Source organism: Lethenteron reissneri, chromosome 7 (assembly GCF_015708825.2).
Source record: "Lethenteron reissneri isolate LAM-NWPU_2019-01 chromosome 7, ASM1570882v1, whole genome shotgun sequence".
NCBI lineage: Eukaryota > Metazoa > Chordata > Hyperoartia > Petromyzontiformes > Petromyzontidae > Lethenteron > Lethenteron reissneri.
Window position 1 is genome coordinate 12,148,809 of NC_083785.1, and position 20,844 is coordinate 12,169,652.

At 47.3% G+C, this 20,844-nt stretch overlaps 1 protein-coding gene across 6 annotated transcripts in view; it reads left to right on the forward strand.

Moving 5' to 3' along the window:
- Positions 1 to 20,844, forward strand: part of LOC133357857 (A-kinase anchor protein 9-like) — a 49,025-nt gene that overhangs the window by 24,570 nt on the left and 3,611 nt on the right. For 4 of the 6 annotated variants that reach the window (XM_061576003.1, XM_061576010.1, XM_061576019.1 and 1 more), the window contains 13 exons: positions 540 to 929; positions 1,530 to 1,559; positions 2,471 to 4,213; positions 8,552 to 8,670; positions 10,035 to 10,143; positions 10,556 to 11,425; positions 12,868 to 13,136; positions 13,987 to 14,095; positions 14,961 to 15,251; positions 15,781 to 16,016; positions 17,151 to 17,254; positions 18,116 to 18,174; positions 20,290 to 20,411. In XM_061576003.1, coding sequence (XP_061431987.1) covers positions 540 to 929; positions 1,530 to 1,559; positions 2,471 to 4,213; positions 8,552 to 8,670; positions 10,035 to 10,143; positions 10,556 to 11,425; positions 12,868 to 13,136; positions 13,987 to 14,095; positions 14,961 to 15,251; positions 15,781 to 16,016; positions 17,151 to 17,254; positions 18,116 to 18,138 — 4,293 coding nt within the window. In that variant the 3' untranslated portion in view covers positions 18,139 to 18,174; positions 20,290 to 20,411. The remainder of the gene's footprint in view (positions 1 to 539; positions 930 to 1,529; positions 1,560 to 2,470; positions 4,214 to 8,551; positions 8,671 to 10,034; positions 10,144 to 10,555; positions 11,426 to 12,867; positions 13,137 to 13,986; positions 14,096 to 14,960; positions 15,252 to 15,780; positions 16,017 to 17,150; positions 17,255 to 18,115; positions 18,175 to 20,289; positions 20,412 to 20,844) is intronic. The other 2 variants (XM_061576026.1, XM_061576044.1) reach the window with 2 other exon arrangements.

The following is a 20,844-nucleotide window of genomic DNA, read 5'->3' on the forward strand; positions in this document are numbered from 1 at the left end:
TGGTTGCCAAGTATATGAATGCATACAATTTACAATCGGAATATGCAACTTGTTGGAATCGGCCTCCTGATATGACGTCCTAACTAACCGGTGTTTGCTGCATTGTTATTACCACTGCACTTGGGGAGTTTCATCTGAAAAGGTAAGTCCTTGACTTTTAAGTCGCATGCCGTGTGTGGTTGGAATAGGGTGCTGTGGATCCTTTCCAGAGTTTGTTTGATCAGATATGCATTTTCTCATTTGGTATGGCATGCAGTGTGCCTGGTTTGGATTTTATTTGCATGCACTGTTTAATCAAGAGGTTTGTGTTTGTGTCTCTTAGGTGTGGCTGGTTGTTGATTAACTACCCACCTTGCAGGGCCTGTGGTGTAAATGGCACTTGCATTGTGCCCCACTCTGAAACGATATGCCATGCTCTGAAGCTACGTCCTAGCCTATCAAAACGTCGAGGTGTAAATCGATGAATCCACATCAAGCCGTGTAACGGGTCTTCCGTTGTGCGCGCAACGTAAGTTAAGTTGCGCATGTCACCCCGTCAGGTGGAGCAGGCGAGCGGCGTGCAGGTGAGCCTGCTGAAAGGGTGGGCCAGCGGCAGCCCTCCCCACCACGGCATTGATGACAAGGCCACGACAGCGCCTCCGCCCGCAGAGCAGGAAGCTTGCGAGGATGGTGTTCAACAGCAACAGCAGCAACAGCATCATGGACAAACAGACTCAGAGTCTGAGCAGAAGAGCAAGACACAGCTGGAGAAGCAGGAGGCTGAGCTACAGGAGCAGGCCGGCAGGGTGATGGTGCAAGTGCAGGTGCAGCAAAAGGGGCAGAAGCAGCAGCAGCAGAGGAAACATCACCGCAAGCAGCAAAAGAAGCATCCCGGCATGGTGCTGGTGCAGCATATGAGCGTGGTGCCAGAGGAGGGGCAAGAAGACCAGGTATTCGTTAATTCAACGGTTTGTTTGTTGACTTAACAGTGTCTGTTCATATGGCTTAACAATGTATGGCTTTAAGAGAAATGGCATCTCAACTGAAACTTCATTCTTGAGAGACGTTTTCGAGTTCGGTCCAATCGAGCTGTCAGAAACTACGTTGTCTTTTAAAGTGAACTATGAGCAACTTCGGCATGAATAAAGGAGATGCTCATAGAAATTAGGGCTAACTTCGGAAACGTCTCTCGATAACTAATTTTCTGTTGGAATGCGATTTTTTTTCATCGTGTTTTCCCTCCAAAAAGTGTTTTTGTCTTCATATCGCTCAATAATATGAGAAACCAAGTGATTGAATTGAGCCGGAAGAAGAAAGTCGGGGAAAAAAACCCCACTTCAATTACTTCTCATGTAGTTTTCTGCTTGACGAGTTATCAGAACATTCATGGAGAACAAATTTCATACGGAGAAACACGATCAGGCGCAACGACCCATTCACGTGATTGTGTTACACCTGGAATGCAATAAGCACGTATTTCACAAGCTCGATACATTGCGGATTCCCTGTGCATCCTCTCATTTTCATGCCATTTGTGTTCATCTGAGGAGTTTACCAGTTTGACTAACGACCATTTAAAGGTAAGTTGTTGCATGAACATGAGAAAAAAGTATTATTTTCTTAAGTTGAGCTGCTTAACTGAACATTTAGTGTGCTGCTCTACCAACATTCCACCTCCTTTGAAATACACAAACCATTGAGCATGCTTTTAACGTGCAGAGCCTCCCATCCAGTGAGCCGATTCCAGAGTTTGCTTGTACTGAATCAATGTTGCCGAAATGATGCACTCCCAGAAACTTGGTGGGTGTGTCATACATATATATTTTGTATCGTTTACCTGGAGAGACATATTGTGAAACAGATGTATTGTCTGCTTTACCTATTTTGTTACTTAGATTTTCCACGGCGATGCTAAATATTATTTTGTGATTCCAGTGTGAAGTTTTTTATTTGTTGCCACTGCCCAAATTCTGGCCCTTGTGTGAGTCGCGCTCTGCCATGGGTCATTGAGGCACAGCCCTAAAATGAGCCTCTTGTAATTTTTACTGCACACTTTATGGCCACCGTCAAAGTACTAGGCTGTTAAATGTAAGCATATATAAAGTACATTTCATAAGTCAAGGCTTAAATTTCATCACCGCACCACACTGCCATATTACACGAGCTATCAGAATCAATTTATCCTGGAGAAATCCGATGAACTTTGAAGCTCTCTTTCACAGATATCCAGTAGTTTCACAAATGCCCAGTTGGTTAAGCGATAGCTGTAAAGCATTAGACACCGATTGACACTATCCAAATAAAAACATTAGCTCGTGCAATGTGGCAGTGTGTGTTTGTATAAAGAAAATATGGCAACAACTAGGACCCCTACAAATCGTTTTGCTTTGTAGTTTCATTCATGGCTTTGTGCGATTACTGTCACATACCTGTGCAACAAAGTTGTTGCACAAGGACATCGATTGTTGTCTAACTTACTCTCCCTCCGCAGGTCGTCCAGGAAGATGTGGACCGTCGCGGTGATGGCACAGAACTGCCTCCATCCGGAATTCTCTCCGAGCTTCGGAAGATTTTGAACGATGGGGGAGACCACACGTCGGACTGTGCGTGGAGCCGCAGCCTGGGTGAAGTCCTGCGAAGAGCCTTGCAAGAAATCAATTCCAGTGCAACCTCCGGGGAAGCTGGGACTAACAGAGCGGCAAATCTGGACTATCGTGCGCTCGGACCTCAGAAACCGGTAGCAGCAGAAGGGTGCAGCAATGCAGCCCAGAGTTGGAAGGGGCAGATTACAGAGCTCCTCAGGTTGTTGTCGATGTTGGAAAGCCGCACAATTCAGAAGTGCGGTGAACAGGAGAACCCTGACGCCAAGTTGTTTAGGTCCCTGGAAGCCGAGCTCCACTCGTTGCAGGTTTTGCTCGACATAAAGCACACCGAGGTGGAGCTGCTGCAACAGCAGGTTCAAGCTTGGGGCGACCAGCAACACTCGGCCGAGGTGAAGCAAAAAATGAAAAAATCCACGTTCACGCACTTCCAGGTGTCTCTCGAAGACCTAAATGCCTCGGTTAGGGGCGAAGGTGGAAATGGCGCTCTCCTCAACGGTGATTCCTTCGCCCTTCAGAAGCAGGTGTTGCAAAAGCAAGACGAGATAGTGTCCTTGCAGGAAAAAATCCAGGAGTTACAACCCTTGGGACGTCAAGTGAAGGAGATGGAAACAATCTTCCACGGCCTGAAACGCCAGCTCGTGCAAAAAGAGTCTGCGATCGTGTCACTACAGTCGTTGGTCTGCGAGCTCAGGCTCGGGAGACGGGGACTTGAAGGAGGCTGCAGGGAGGAACCCGAACACGGCGCGCAAGACCCGTCTGACGTCGCGCACATGACTCTCGCCGCCGGTAAGGATCCAGAGCTCCAGTGTCTTCAGTCGTGCATTTCTGAGGTGGACCACCTGAAGGAGCGACTTAACTCCATGTCACGTGGTGCCGAGACCCTGCGGTCGCAGCTGAGCCAGAAGGAGGTGGAGGCTGAGAAATTTGAGCTGTGCGTCACAGAGCTCGAGACGCTCAAACAGCAGCTGGATTATGTGGCGAGGGACTGCGATGGACTGAAAGATCGGCTTGCTGTGAAGAACGTTGAGATGCAGACGATGCTGATTCCACCCGTTCAAGAGGCAGCCGAGGGTCAGCCTGGCGAGGCCATACGAAGCTACCAATCCCTTTGTGCACAACTTGAGTGGCAGAACACAGAAATCCGCTCTCTGCGCGCTCACATCGTTGAGCTGGAGGTGCTGAGGCACCAGTTCCATTCGCTCAGGGAAGACTACACGAGTCTCAAGTGGCAGCTCTCGCAGAAGGACGACGAGATCGACACGATGGAGTTCCGCATCCAGGAGCTGCAGTCGGTGTACAGCGGATTCATGGACGAGAGCCACGAGCAAGTGGACAGCCTGGGCAGCGGCAAAACATCGCCCGCTTTGCCCCAACAAACAAGCGCGGCCGCTGACCGGGAACGCGCTCAGAATTTCGACACCACCACGACAGCTGCCACCGGTGCGTCAAACCCAGAGTCGGAGTGTCGAGGAGCAGATGCCGCCCACTCTGCGATGTGGTCACAGACTGACGCCGCCGCCACCGCCGAGGCCGAGGCCTCGTGCCCGAATGCCGCCGCCACCGCAGCGGCATTCGGCGAAGACGGCAAAGGCGAGCAGCGTCGGGAGCACGGAGGCCGCACCGCCGTCCAGGTACTGCGGGACGCGTGTGCGGGTCCCCCGTTGTGGCAGCACGTGGCCAGGCAGAGGAGCAGGATGAGCGAGCTCACACGGAGGCTGGATAGGCTGTGGGCTCCAGGCGAGGGGTTGGTGCGGATAATCCTGCCGGGGGGTGGAGGAGCGGCCCCAAGGGTAGAGGCGGTCGGCCCGGAGGGTGGCGGAGGCGGCGGCGGCGGCCAGTCGAGCAGCGTGGCGGCCTCGCATGTCCTCTGTAAAACGGTCACGATATACCTGTGAGCGGGGCTTAATCTCTGCTGCACCCGGCATGCCATGTCCAGTATACGTCTCGCTCTGGCCGTTACTGCCAGTTGCGTGCCACCCACTCCAGTCCACGAGTGACGTGGGAAATGTTCGGTGAGAAATTAAGCCCTGTCTGTGAGTGTTTTTAACAACCGAGCTTGGTGAGTTGAGTCAGAATGGGGAGGGGGGTGGTGTTTAAATGCCTGGCAGACGCTTGAATTTCTGGTGCAATGGATGTTTCTGTTACACTAACTGCTGTGGCTATATTTTATGTGCATATATATTAATGACAGCTTATTTTTAACTAATGCTTGTTGCATGTCTTTCAATTTTAAGCAAATGGAAATTAAAGTGTAAATATTTGTATATATATGAAATAGCTATTGGGAATGTGGCAAAAAAATCAAACTCGCAAGTGCAATTAACAGGGGAATTTATGATTAATAATGTTGTCTTGGGAGGTAAGGACTTGGAGGACATATGTTTAATATATACACATCATATACACGTCACAATAAACTTTATTATGAATAACCCTCCTGCCAATGGCTTCTTGCTTCGCCAAATCTGTGTCCTAACCCCATAAGAATGACAAAGTGTGCTTGTGTGTTTTTCATATTGTTATTCCATGCCTTCATTGGGATATGGCCTTTTCTTCGACACAAAACTCTTAAAAAACTGTTGCAAATTTTAGACTCCAAAGCCAAACATTATTCATGTAAGAGCAGCCGATGATCTGGCCGTGTTTCCAAATGACTGCCAGAGCTTCAGGTTTTTGTTCCCAGCCATTCCTGCTAAATACACTGACCATGATGAGCATCCTATTTGTGGTCGGTGTCTCGCAACATGAACGACATCGATGAATTCCAATATTGCAGCATTGAAGAGTGTAACGTGTGTTAATATGGGGGTGGGAGATGTTTGTCATACAGACATCTGTATGTATGTATGTTGAACTTAATTAACACCGTACGTAGCCAACCGTGCTAATCCGAGGTGCGATCGATTGACATAACATGGCCCTATGTCAAAACCCAATTGGATGCATCGACCACAAATAGTCTGGCTCAACAGCAGACCAAGCTTTCTCACCTGATGACGGACGCTTGTGTTGCGCCCGAAACGTCGTGATCTATTTTATTTTATACCTACATGACTTTACCGAAAGAACCAAAGAGTACGGATGCATCTAGTTTTACTTGCCATAAACATTTTGTCTGTGCTGTGCCCGACTAACTGATTGTAAAGTGTCCACGTGCACTGCAAACATATTAACGCATTTTCTTTGACTGTGACAATACATGTTGAAACGCAAACGGTCGCACATCTTTGTCATCATTGGCTTGGCTTCTATGCGGCCTTTCAAGCGCATCCTTTTTGCCAACTTGGTCCGAAATTAACGCCTGTCAACTCCTAGTGCGCACTGATTCGCTGTCTCAAGTCTTTGCGTGTGTGCATTGCATTCTTAAATTCCCTTATGAAGCGATTTAACCACTTGCACTGTCGCCTAAACTTTCTTCTTACTTTCTTTATAAAATCGCGTTGTATATCCGTGTAAATTACGTGTCCAGAATTATGAAGTTTGATATTAAACTTCTTGGCAGTCTTAATTCGTCAACACGTTATGTTATAAATTGTGTAATGTACGTCATGAAAACTAATATTTTACGGATGACCTCTAAAATTATAAACTCTTTAATTCCCAAATAATTTGTGGACACTAAGTGGGAGGATAGCTGTTGGTTGCCATGTAACACACAATTTACCATAGCAGCCTAAACTAATTTAGTATTCATTACACACAAGGGTATGTATTTGTGTTAATCTTCACATATGCTGTGCATTTAACACGATTGAATAAATAAGCACGAGCCAGTAACTTAACGATAAACGACAGATTGAAGCTGCGTTTTTGGAAAGCAAAATCGAGTTTTCAGCACAATCTCCTGGTCTACCACATGCAGTTGCCGCCAAGACCTGGAATGGAAGCTGGGGCCGGAACAAAGCAAATAAAACCAAAATTACAGGTCTTGTTTTCAGCGCCACTAAACCTCCCAGGTGCATGAGCATGCAAGACATGTCTGCCCTGTCTGTAGCCTACACTATTTCTTGCTAAATGTCAACGTTAAAACTCGATTGCATCGATAAATCTGTTCTCTGCGTGCAATGACCCATGAGGCACGGTACGTGAACACGTGGCTTTTTTTGCATCCTTAATATGGGTGTACAGTGAGTTAATTCAGCGACAAATATAGATTTTTGGGCTCACAATACGTGCGTCGAATCGTACGTGTAAGGCTAAACGTTTCTCTTTCCCACATCCTTCCAGCCACTAGAGGCTATTCACAATATAAAAACAAACAAATATATAGATTTTTAAAAAATCTATTCAAGGCGGTGTGGGGTACGGACCCGTTGCATCTCTCATGTTTTCAAATGAAATTTAATAATTGTATCTGACATGGAATTTCATTATTGCCAGTGAGTATAGAAATGCACAGTTATCATATAGGACTGCATCAAGACACTACCCTGTAAAAGGTCATCTTTCCATTAACCTCTCCAAATTCAGTTTCCCAACTCCAAAGTGATTGTTTTTTCAGGACACCCCACTTTGAAAAAGCCACTTTCAGATTTCATGTGTGAAGTTGGCCAAAAGCAGCCAACAGGTAAGTTTCTAGATAAAATCTTCTTGCCCGTGTTCCTTGAATGATTGCTCATATCCAGGTGTAGTTCATTTGGTTATCGACTAGTGGCAGGGAATCCACTTGAGTCGTGAGCCAAACGCGTTCCGTTACTTTTATTTATACGGCCCATAACCACATGAAGCCTAGCAATTCAAAACAGTCCGCAGATGACATCGGTCTGTGACTGAAAGCATCGTAGCTACACCAGTGGGGTATTGGAGGGAAATATTTTGACCTGCCAATACCATCTCCAATTTTAGCGCCCTCGGTCAGTTCTGTCACTGCAAAGGCCGAGGTGCGTGTTTATTGTGTGGGCCACCAAAGGTATTTGAAAGTCATAATTTGGCCCTCTGCAAGAAAAATGTTACCCAACCTTGCTATAGACCTTTAAACCGACCAGCACCTCCCATATCCAAAACCTGCTCCTTATGTAAATAATGCCAGCAAAGCACATTCTGATAGGCGGTGGTTTTGTTTGACAAGTTTCCATCACATGGTCACCCGGGTACCCGAACCCAGCACCATAAGCGAAGCTCGTGAACTAGCAGGGTCATGCGTGGCGGGTGACGTCAGTGACATTGTTTTTTTAGGGCAGAGGTGACCTCAAAGGTAAGAATTGTGTTAATGTTGGTATGTCTGCATATTGCTTCTGGCTGTGACTTATTTGCATAGTCATCGCAATCCGCAGAAGCCTTAAGTTGAAAAAGCATGTTTTGTGTAATGTAAGCACTACAAATACTGCCCATACTTTTTTTGGATAAATGTGCAGGGTTAATTTTTAATGAGTTTTTTTTTACATATTTTACCCTAATTTTCCCATTTCATGCAAACGATCGATAAGCTTCCAAAACTTAAGTCGACACTTTCTATGATTTCCACTGTGCCCTGTGGTGGTAGCATTCGGCTGCACCGTGATGGATGTCGCAAATAATGGAGGGGCAAGCTGGTGACCTATAAAGGTATTTCAACCTGACGGTGTAAACCTGAAAATAGCTTGCCATATCCTCGTAATATTTCGTATGTAATGATTCCTTCTGCCCCTCCCCCCTCACAGTTTGGTAACTGGGCACGATTCAGGGGGTCGCAGATCAATTCACGAAAATGTTTTCAACAAAATGGGTGAATTTTGAGTGCCTCCTCGTGGCCGCACTGGTCATGCAAACCCGTTACAACGTCCAAGTCGTTCATAATTGATTCTCACACGCATGATTCCATGCCTGTGTCATACGCGCAATTATTATAAATCAGTCCATCCTTGCATATCTCATTAAAAGTTAACAACGTCAGTGTCCGTGAGTTGTTAAACTCGCTCAAGAGCGAGAACACTGCAATTCCGTTAGCAACCGCCACGTGTGCCTCTGTGTCCCCCTTGTTGGAATGGCAGTGCGGCGCCCAGGCGGACAAAGACGATGCGAAGCGATGGGACATGCCCAGCAGCCAAGCAGCACTGCAGGTTGCAGTGGATGCCCAGAGGGCTTCCCTGGAGGAGGTGCACGCACTCCGGTAAGAGCATGGCCTCAAGAGCATACAATGAATGAGTTTGGGTAGTGGGGACAGGCTTGAGCTCGGCACGAGCCAAGGGTTGGGGCCGATCTGAAATGCATGGCGCCAGCTATCATAAGAGTGCGGCCGTGTCGCGATAGTTCTCTGCAGTGAGTACCAAATCTTAAAAAACAACAGTGCTATGCCTCAATCAAATTGACGCTGAACCGCTTGAACATTCTGAAATTCGGCGGTGAACGGGACCCACCATGCAATTTGCAGATATCTCGAAACGGGTCGGGGTGAACAAGTGGTACTGGAAGGCGGTGGTTGGATGGCTCAGAGGCTTGAGTGCAGAACTGACACTGCTGAGAACCTGAATTCAAATCCAGGCAGCTGGGTTCTCAAGTGTAGGGAGTTAATGGTCTGAGGCCGGTCACCAATGACAGCACAAAAAAACGTCACGTTAAATTTGGTTCTGCACTTTAATTTGCCTAAATGTTGGGTTGAAAGTCACCTAAAAAAATATATTTTACCAGGTAAGGCCCACGGAGCTATATGGCTCTTTTTCAGAAGTGACCTGGCCACAAATTATAGCTCAAAAAGTGGCTTATTTGTACATTTTTAGTTGGCAAATACTCTAAAAGCATGTTGATTCTAAATGTGGAGGGAACAAAAACAGAGGACCCGGAGAAAAATCTGCGCGACCACAGGCAGAACATGCAAACTCCAAATATACAAGCGTCATGGTCGGGATTGAACCCACGACCTTCGGCATACCAAGTCAGGTAGTTAACATCTCGCCACAGCAGCGCCCCAATTCATCTTGAAGCACAACACTCATGCAGAGCGAGTGGGACAAGTGCTGCCTCCTACTGCTTGGACCACACGTTGTTTGAAATAATCTTGAGCATCGCTCCCGAACATGAAAAGATCTACTGCTGTGTTAGAATCGAACGGGTACTGTCTCATGACATGATGCCGATAGCACAATTGGGATTAAATTGGGGAAACATTACGAAAAAGAGTGGCAAAAACAAGCGTGGTGGAAGGCCTTTAGGCAGGGAAGGAACATCAGTCTGTGAAATATTCCGTTTGGTTGAACAGATGGTGCAGAGAGCCAACAGAGGAGCCGATTGTTTGACAGGTGGCTCTGGTTATCAGCAGGGTTCTTAGATGGTATTGTGAGTGGGAATTAAGCCTTGTTCAAGCAGGGGGCTTAAGCCTAATGTGATTTTCCTAGAACTTGGATGTTCACTGCATGCCTGTCTGTGATGCAGCACGATACTGGCTAACCAATCAACTGGTGCCATCCCAGTTCTTTGTTTATCATAACTGACACGTCACGCCACCTTTTGAATTGTCCATTTGTTTGTGCGAAACAGGCTGGCCCTGGCGATGAAGGAAGAGGAGCTGGAGGCCTTGAGAGTTTGCATGTCCACACCGCAAGGAGCAGTGGAGCTGGCGGGAGAGAGCGGATCGCACAGCGAGGAGGTACGTGTGGGATCTCCCATTCCCATGTATCTTTGTGTTATTTGTACACGCATGTAATCTTATTATTATAAATATTGAGAAGGGATATATTTTACGTTTATTGATTGGTGCATTGTTAAACGTAAACTGGTGAGTCTGGAAGCTCTGTCTATGAGCTACGTTTATATTCCCTTATCCGAAAGCTTCAGTCACAATGTGGTGAATGTTACAGAACATTCAGTACTGCCACAGTCATTTGCATCGGCCACCGTGATTCCCCTTCTCTCCGGGTCTTCATAAATCCTCTCTCTACATATCATTTGCGGTCTTCCCCATCATTATTTTTTATGTTCATATAAGCTCCTTTACTCTTGTATGCATTGGTATGAACTATATTAATATTCGTTTGCTTCTGTTGCATGCGCTACAACAGGATGCAGCTGAACCTTCACATGCGGACTCCGACGGAAGGCAACAAACGCAGTTATCCAAGGTCGCTAAGGACAAAGCCGCTGCGACAATGTCCAAAAATCTGCCATCTCAGCAGTTGCTTTTGGCTGCTCTTGAGGGACCGATGCCCGAGCCTGACACAGACACCACAGGTGATACTGTGTGCACAAAGGCTGCCCTAAGTGTTGCAGATTCTGAACATCCCATCCAAGGCCAGCATCTGCACTTGGAATCTGTACCCCCGCAAAAGGATCTGGCAAGAGGCTGGCAGAAATCTGGACCTTGTCGTGGCAGCTCCCCTTCCCAGGGAACTATCCCTGGGGAGACGAGGAAGCTTTCCAGAAAAGAGACAATGAACAAACAAAAGCCCGCAGGCAGGTCCGCGAACGTTAAGAAGGAGCCCGCCTCCCAGACGAAGCCTTCGAGCAGGGCGGCACGAGCCACGCCACCAATGGCACTGCCATGCGGAACATGCACGCAGCTTGAAGCGGAGAGGGACGACCTCGTGGAGGTTCTGAGAATGGAGAGAGAGGCCTGTCAGCACCTTCGGCAGCGGCTGCAGGTTCTGCAGCAGGAGCGGTCGCGCCCGGCTATCGGCGGCGACGCGGACGTGGCTGGGAGTGTCCCCTCGCGAGGCGACCGCTCTACGGGCCGAGGAGATTTGGACGTTGAGCAGAGGACGGGGTCCCCCTGCGAGCTGGTGGAAGGAGCCACGCCAGGTGGCACGGACTGTGGAGATCAATCGGAGCACGTGGAGACTCGGCGGGAAGAGCCAGATGGGCCGAGCCTGCCTGTGATTGAAGGTTCTGCTTCTGGAGTTGGGACAGAGATGCAAGCCAGCACTTGTGTCAAGGTGAGACATACCTATGGGATATGTTCAGGGTTATCTATATGACATTGCGTCTGTGTGTCTGTATGTGTGTGTGTCCAAAGGGAGTGGTAGTTTTAGCGGTTAGCGCGCTGCGCTATGAACCCAGTAACCTGAGTTTGATTCCCGCTCATTGCCAACACCAGTGACGATTGTAATCGATTATAATTGTCTGAACCGGTCCTGGACCTCCCCTAGGTCGACTCAGCCTCAAATAAGTACCTCATGTGGTGTGTAAACATCGCCACTCGGGAGTCAAAGGCGGTCGGGCGTGGTGTTGGCCACCCACCCCCTCGTTTACCGTGCCGGCCTTCATAGGTACTCGCTTAACAGCTCTTGCCCCAACAGCCTGTTAAGGCCATACGGGGAATATTTGTCTTGCGTGTCCAAAATCCACTTTTATGAACTGGGAGAGATGTGCGAAAGGTAATATGTAAGGTATTGCTTGTCAATGGCATGGATATTTGTTTTTTTTCTGGTCTGCTTACAAATAATAATTATAATATCTGAATGAAACCTGAATGTTAAAGAATATAAATGTAATCACGAAAAATTGTATCATAGTTTGGTTACAGATTTATCTGAATAAAAACGGTACATAAATACCTTTTAGGGATAACAAAACATAAATCAATCGATTAAAATGAATAATGCTTAAAATGTGATGTATTGCAAGTGTAAAAATAATTTACTTTAAATGGATGCACATTATATAGAGAGAGTTGTATTAATATTACATTGAGCCTAATAGAATAATCACTGTTTAACACATAGGCTTTCGAGACCAATATTATGTATAGATATATAACATCAATATTTGACAAATGAGATTGGAAATATGGGGCAACAAAATCATGATGCTAAATCATATCAGTTTATTAAATAACTATGGGCAGAGGGTGTCCTCAATAATTCCATACTTAGTACGAACAATATTGGAATAATCTTGATTTGAAGCTTTCATGACTGCAGGAATCCATACTCTTTGGTTCTTTCGGTAAAGTCACGTAGGTATAAAATAAAATAAATCACGACGTTTCGGGCGCAACACACCTGATGGCGGACGCTTGTGTTGCGCCCGAAACGTCGTGATTTATTTAATTTTATACCTACGTGACTTTACCGAAAGAACCAAAGAGGATAGTATTGGAATACTATATAAACTAGCTACGGTGGTGCCATGGTTAGCGTCCTGCACTAAGAACCCAACGACATGAGTTAATTCCCTGGCCACTGCTAAAATTACCGAAGATTAGTGATGAGTATTATCCGAACAGATCGTAGGCCCCCCATTCACCACCATGCGCTGACCAGTGTGGTGAAGTATGATCAAACAGCTCCCATGACCGACACAGCAGTGGATTCACAAAGGGCCATCAGGAATATTTAAGTACCAAACAAATTCTCTCCCTCTGTCTCTCTCTTAGGCTGCAGAAAAACTTTCCCTCCTGAGTGGCTCCCGGACAGAGGAGGGGACGGCTGACACGGAGATGTCCAATGGGAACAGGGACATAGCCGGGCCTAGCGAGGGCTCTGGCTTGGTCGCATGTGACGGTAGCAGCAGCAGTCGCACAGCTGGCCTCTCCTCCAACAGCACCGATCTCTCGAGACGCCACGGTCTGCTGCAGTGTGCATGCAGACGACTGCAGCTGGTGTCAACGACCACAAGAGATCTGCTGGCCCAGATCAGCATCAGGTATGTTGAGCCGTTTTGCTGCTTCTCTCGCAAACCATCTAACATGCCTAGTGGTCACCATTTAAACTCGGAGCATTGGGGTTGCCTGTTTTGAATCCAATCCATGGTTTCTAATGGTCGGCTGCGTCAAAATATGCAGCTCTAATTTGCTTTTATTGTTAATAATTTTCTCCAATTACAAACGAGGCTTTGGCTTATTTAGCTTCCAATGTCAAATGTTCCATTGATGCTGCCTTAGCTTTGAAGATTACACACTGGTTTCAATTGTCATTTGTGCAACTGCCAATTACTTTCTGTGGTTGAATGGCCCATATTCTGGTAAAGGAGGTTTCTTTCGATCCTACTTTGGCAACGAGCAAATGTTAAAGGAGATCAATTTTGGCAATTATAAATAATTAACAAGAGCCTTTGGTATCTATATCAATGCTTTTCATTCACACGTGTACAGCCCTCTTTGCCAATCAAGACTCGATGAGGGCCCCTCATGCAGTAAAGGTCGTGGGGGTTATTTGACCATACCTCACCATGCTGTTCGGTATGAGTTGGAAGGTGGGGATCGCAGATGAGGGTGCAAAAATGCTTTATCACAACAATGGATTTTACTGCACTCGACATCCGCCTACAGAAACCTATTTGTGCATGTTTTTGTCGCCCATCAAATCACGATCCAGGTTAAACCCAGCTTCGGTTCCGAGATATGACGAGATGTATGTTGAACTTCGTTCGCGCCGTACATAGCCAACCGTGCTAATCGGAGGTGCCGGATGAGTTGCATTCTGGGCGATTTGTCATCGGCCACATTCACACAACACCATGTAACTCTGCCCTCTGTGCTCTTGCCGTGCCCCAGGGTTATCTCTGTGGTTGACTTGACTCGGGATGAGGAGCTGGCGCAGCTCTTGCGACGTTTGAAGGAGCTCGACGCTGAGATCGCCCACTCGGAGGCCGATCTGACATGGGTAACGGTTGCCCCTCCTTCGTTCCCCTTCCACCTCGAGTGACTTTTGCCGTCTCATCCCGATTTGTGGGAGAAACCTCGGAAGTCGTTTATGGAGTGTTAATGAATATTTGGCATGTACTGATAACGTCTCAGATTTGCTGATGACCAGTGGCATAGCTATGGAGCAAGCAGGCATTGCAACTTCGCTGGGGCGTACGGGCTGGAGGGGCCCAGGAGGTACGCATGCTCAAGCCTAGACCATGCTTAACCAGCGCCTTGAGTGCCTTGCAAAAAAGTGCTTTATAAATGTTATTTGTTCTTAGTAACATAATATGACATTCTTATTTATCTATCCGGGAAAGCATTAATGAGTCGCAATACATTTTCAGGTGGTACTGTTTTTGCAGTTCATTTTAAGGTAATGTTTTTTTTGGGGAGAGCGCAGGAGTGCGCAGAGAAGACTCGCACATACAAAGGCACAGATAGCTTTCCGAACCCATTTGCGGTGTTGCCGTGTTCTTGCAGGGGTTTAAGATTAAAACAATTGTTGCAATTGACCAATCCTTGCCCCTGAAGCACTGCTGTAGATGTGGGGGTACCACCACACCCAACTTAGTAGGCCTCTCTCCGAATTACCAATTGAGGAGCCCCATAAAAGAGCGCTGTCAGCATTGCATCAGAAGCTCATTCATGTGACCTGAAGTTTATTACAATGCAAACTACATACATTGTAATTCAGTCTTGAGATATGATTGCAGTTAGACCTGTTTGCGTAAGTCGCACTCGGGCAAATTATCTTGACAAACGATTGCATTGAGACGACGTCGTAATTTGAAACCGTCGGTCGTCGTGTCGTCGTTGTTCGTCCCCGGCGCGGCGATCAGGATTCGCGACTGGCGAGCGGGGACCCGTTGGGCCGCGTGGCGCGGCAGCTGAGCGAGCTGTACGGCCGCATGACGGTGCTCTCCGAGGAGAAGGAGGCGCTGAACGCCGTCGTGCTGGACCTGACCCGCTTGCTGCAGCAGCGCGAGCAGACGCCGCCCCCGCGGTTGACGGGCGGTCCCGAGCCGGCGCCCACCTGGAGGAGTGACCGCCAGCTGGTGCCGCCGCCACGCAGGGCCAGCCGCGGCAGCCCGGCCTCAGAGCGAGCGATGCTCTGCGTGCCCATCGGAAAGGCGAGTGCAAATTCTCTCTTTACACGGCCGAGAGGGTTTATTGAATATTTTGCGCATTTTATTACAATGGAAACATTCGGCTCGTCAACAGCATCGTCAGCCATGATCTGTCCACTGCTAGTTGACGGTCTCCCCAAGTCATCACCATTCCTCATGGCCACACGATGCCACTATGGTCTCGCACCTACACACGAGCTGATCTTGTTGCTCCATCTCCACGGTGGACTTACTCTAGGTGGATTAAAGTGTGCCGATTCCCACCACTTCTACGACATCTGATTAGTTAGGCCAAAATATCTTATGTAGGGGCTCCCTGTAGCGGAGGCCCTTCTGCCAGGGGGCTGGCATGAGCAAGCATCTGCAGGACTGCACCTTGACCTTATTATACATTTTTATTTCCAAACCATTCGAATTCATAATTTTTTATTAGTGACTGTTAACAGCATATTGTAAATCCCCCCCCCCCCCTCTTAACGGCATATTGCAAATCCCCCCCTCCCCCACCTCTTGTCAACTGCACCAACCACAGTTCCAGTCGCTGCACCGGCGGTTCACGAGAGCCGAGAGCCAGCGCCGCGCCCTGCTTCACCAGAAGCGCTACCTGCTGCTCGTGCTCGGCTCCTTCGCCGGCACGGAGCAGCCGGCGCTCGCTCTGCTGGCTCGCCCTCGCGTGGAGCTGCTGCTCATCGCGCGGGAAACGGCCGCCAACGCAGCCACGCGACGGCGCTTCCGCGTCGTGGCCCGGGCTGTCGCCGCCACCTGCAGGTGAAGCTTGTGTATTGCACCCGCGGCTGTGGTATTGTATTGTGGGGAGTGGCGGTGTAGCGGTTAGCGCGGCTGTTCTACGAACTGGGCGAGCCGAGTTCGATTCCCGCTCGCAGCCAACACCGGTGACGATTATCCGTAACCGGTCCTGGGCCTCCCCTAGGTCGATTTAGCCTCAAATGAGTACCTCGTGCGGTGTAAACATCGCCATTAGGGATACAAAGGTGGTTGGGCGTGGTGCTGGCCACCTACCCTCTCGTGTGCCGTGCTGGCCCTTATAGGTGCTACTCGCTAACAGCACTTGCCCGAACAGTATGTTAAAGGCAAAACGGGGGATCTTTGTCTTGTACTCACAGCAGGGGAGGGGAAGGGTCTGTTGGTTATCTGTGTAAAGAATGAGAAGCAAAGGGAGGAACGACGATTTGGATTGATGTAATAAATAAGACATTGAACAAAACGGTGAGAGTATAGCTAGCTGCAGCAACAAGGTTTGTATACGACAGACAGACAGACCGAGGGAGTTATTTCAGCTTCATCGCTCTTTAAGCTGACGAAGAGGTCCTGCGTCAGCTGGCAGGAGAATGTGAACTCGTTCAATAAATTAGCGAGAGGAATAAAACAATCTGGATTGGGTCGGTGGTAGTGAGAGGGAGCAGCTTTCTGCAAGAGGTGATTAGAAAGAGGATTCCTTTGATGGAATCCTTTGGAAAAAAAGGCGGATATTGGAGAATGTTTAACAAGAACAGGCGTATGGACAGATCAAGCGACCAGAGGAAAACAGCGGTACATTGAAGAGAGAATAGTTTCTTAAATCTGTTGTAATCCTGGGATATTACGTATTACGTTAAATTGCAGAAAGTGATGGTGTCAGCTAAGAAAGAGATGTTTGTGGAATGTAAGACAAATTAAACTGTTCTTCTGTAGTTGTGGCTCAAGAACCCAAGTTTAGAGCGTGGTGTTGTGTGATGTGGGGAGAAGAGAGTGGGATCAGATGAGATGGATAAAAATTGTGCAGTGGACTTCACCTTGGACAAGTTAATTTAAAGACAGGGCACTATGCTCTTTAAATTAACACCACAATATTTTTTTTGCCCTCCGTTCATTGATGTACTTGAGTCATTTCCCCTGTTGCAGATTGAGGATGCTTCTGCAGAAGCAGCAGCAGCAGCAGCGACAAAGAGGCTGTACAGCACATGGCTGGAAGGTTGACATGCCCGTGACGACGTTCAGTACACCGGGTAACATTACGAGCACCGGCATGCTTATGGCAACACTGTAAACAAACCAAAAGCTATTAAGGCAGGCCTTCAAACGCGCACATTTCCACCCAACCATGATGGTACAAGATCCATACCAATGTCAACAGGTCGAAGTGGTCATATAATTGCAATGCTCAAGTAGAATGCACGGTGGCCGATCTTCTGGGTCTGCAGGGAGAGGTTAACCTGTTCTTTTACGTGAAGCGTGTAAGGCCTATTGAGCTAAAGAAGTTATTTTAATTTTTTATTTTCAATATGGCACCTGCCTATAACGCCAATTACCATTATCTGGCTGCTATACATTTCCACATGATAATTTACTCATTTGTGGCCAGGTCACTTCTGAAAGAGAACTGATGCTCACTGGGCTTTACCTGGCAAAATAACAATAGTGTAGCGATTTACTTACCTTTCCCTATACTTAGCAGTCCTATCGTTTGTCTCTGTATTGTTTGTTGTAGCTTTATGATCTGCCCCAACTGCACATCTGTGAAAAAGAGTTTCACAGCTCATCTGATTTCTCCAGGATAAATAAAGATGTTGATTGTGTTTACAGTTTTCTAAAGAAGTACAAATGAGCATCCTCCCTCTGATTTCCTTTTCCCAATTGCAGTCCTAATGCATTGCCTTCTTCTTGTACAGAATTTTGAGATGTGTTCAGCTTCATGTGCCTGTAAATTAAAATTGTATTTTTAAAATTGGGTTTCCAGGTTAATTTGTGCCCAAGTGAGGTCAGTGTTATTTACGTATTCCTACAGTGGTGTGAATTGTAATGGTTGAAGCACCTGCCATTGTGAAAATGTTGAACCAGTCGTAACCCGTGTCTGTGTTTTTCTGCAGGCCGACACTACCTGTGGTCATAGTCTGGATGAAGTAGAACGTGAACACTTTTGGAACTGGTGAGCTCTTATACCGCTAGCTTTTTTGCCGGTCCAAGGACGGGTGTATATTGCAGTAAGTCTGAAATAGTCAATAGAAAAGTTGTTCAGCTCGTGATTATTAATGAGGGCGGGGGGTTGCCCCATGTGGAGTGACGTCACCCCATCATGGTTATTGTGGAGGGGTGCGGCATGTGGAGTGACGTCACCCGCAGGGGTGCGGCAAGTGGAGTGAGCGACCTTCTTGTGCGTTCGTGTAATTCTCCACGCGGACATAAATATTAATGAAGGGGGGGGGGCCTCTGTTGCAGTGACGTCATGCACGGATGTAGCACTGTGCTGCATAGATTTTTTTTTGCGTCCCTTTCTGTAAAGAAACGTAAGATTTGAATCGACTTTGCATAATAAATTATTTAATTCAGCTAGACCTTCTGCGTTAGTGTAAAAATCCACCCACTCATGAATATTAATGAGGGGGGGTGGGCCTCATGTGGAGTGACGTCACGCGGGGGGGGTGGGCCTCGCGGAGTGACGTCACGCGCAGGACGGACAGACATTTCTGGGTGATTATAGTCGGTAATGGCCCAGTACTGACCTTCGCCCTGCCTCTATCCCCTAAAGAAAATCATCCTTAACCCTTGAATTTTCCTGACAGATAAACTGACGTTGATACGGACACTCACCCTTGAATATAGGCATAGATGGTGAAGCTTATAACAGGGTGTGGTAGATATTTCAGGACCTTGCTGTGTATATTGTAGTTTAGTGTGGAAGATCAGTGTTGATATTGCAGAATGTTCAAGCATCCAGTGTGAAACAGATTGAGATGTGTCCAAGAAAATGCAAGGTTTCATGCACCTCCGATTAGCGCGGTTGGCTACATACGATGCGAAACAAGTTCAACATACATACTTACATGCATCTGCTAAAATTGACTTACTTTTTGGCACCTGGTTGGTGTTCCCCTGAAATTTTTTTTTTATCCTAGGCACTGCCGCCAATAAAATGTATACCTACGATCAAATTACTCTAAATGCACCCAAAATATCATGGGACCTCCTTTGCCAGTACCAACATATGAGAATAGGTTTTCAACTTTTTTTTGGCAACAGAACAAGGTGTTAAGATGTTAAAACACCAAACTGAAACCTTTTACAAGGAATCATGTCTGCATTAATCACAATACTTGTCGGTCAGAATGCAAACAAAAAACACACTCTAATATATGCATTGTCTTTGAAACTGATTGGTCCACACCAGAGACATGCTGTCTCTAACCACAATTATAGTGGTTAATGCAGACATGATTCCTTGTAAAACGTTTCAGTTTGGTGTTTTAACATCTTAACACCTGTTTTGTTGCCAGAAAAAAGGAGAAAACCTATGCACCCAATATTTTGAGATCATAGAAGCGAAGTGGGATGATGAGCCTGGTTCGTACTTGGATGGGAGACAGAAAGGAAATCCCAGGTGTTATAGGGTTGGGCTGGGAGGATTCGTTCGTTTCTCAGTCCGCTTGTCCTGGTGATGGTCGTGGCGGCAGCATGTTGAGTGGCGGTCCAGACCTCCCTTTCCCTGGCGACAGACTCTAGCTTTCCTGGGGAATTCCCAGGCATTCCCGGCCAGCCAAGCGACATAGTCCCGCCAGCGTGTCCTGGACCGGCCTCGTGGTCTTCACCAGGAAAAAGCAGTGCAGTGCCATGTTAATTCCTCATAATCATGGGTTTCTCTGGACACTCCGATTTTCTCTTGACATGCCAAACATTCATGTCATAGAATTGGCCAAATATCCCAGTGCAAGGACCCTCCTGAAATAAAACTCAGTGAGGCTTTCCTTGATAAAGGGCATCTAACCATTCTTCCCCCCCAACAAAAATTGTGTTCACCACTTCTGAGCATATCTCAGCCCAGATTTGTATGCTGGTACAATTTTGCTGTCGTTTAAAAAATTCGATGTATAGTTGCCTCGCTTAAGCTTATGTGAAACAAAGCTCCACCTCATGCATTCAAAACAGAAATTCGTACCTGCCAAAAGTAAAAAAAATGTACAACATAACAAAGGCAACGGCGTGAGTTCTCTGTAAAGTTATCATACACTTATGATTGAGCACCCCCCCCTCCTCCGCTGTATTCCAGCTCACCGTGGTCCTCCCACAGTGCTCCTTGCGCTGACGAGCACAGGAACCCCGACTCCTTCCTGCACGACTTCATCAACAAGCTGGAGTCCATCCAGCTGCGCCTGGGGCCCTACTACACAGGTAACAAGTCGTAGCATGTTCACCGCTTGTTGCAGAGGTTCGTGCTTTAAACCCCGGTGGATGTCCCCTGCACAGCAATTGAAGCAATGGGCACTCGTCTTAATTCCCTCCACTTCTGTCCACCCCGCAGTATAAATGGGCAAAAACCACAGTTAGTCGATCAGCTGTGGGGTAAAGCGTGGATACACCAACATCCTTCTGAGATGTCTGGCCAGTGTGAAAGAGTAGGCCAAAAACACCATATAGATTGGTTCTCTCGAGCTCCATCTAGTGGAGGCCCTTCCGCCAGCAGTGGCATGAGCAAGCAAATGCAGGGCTGCAACTTTACTTTTTATCTACTCGCAATCTTCTGGAGTAATTGGGGATTGGGGGGGGAAGAAAAACCATAACGTCAGCCGATGTCCAAATCGCATGGTTGACACTTCTTGGAGAC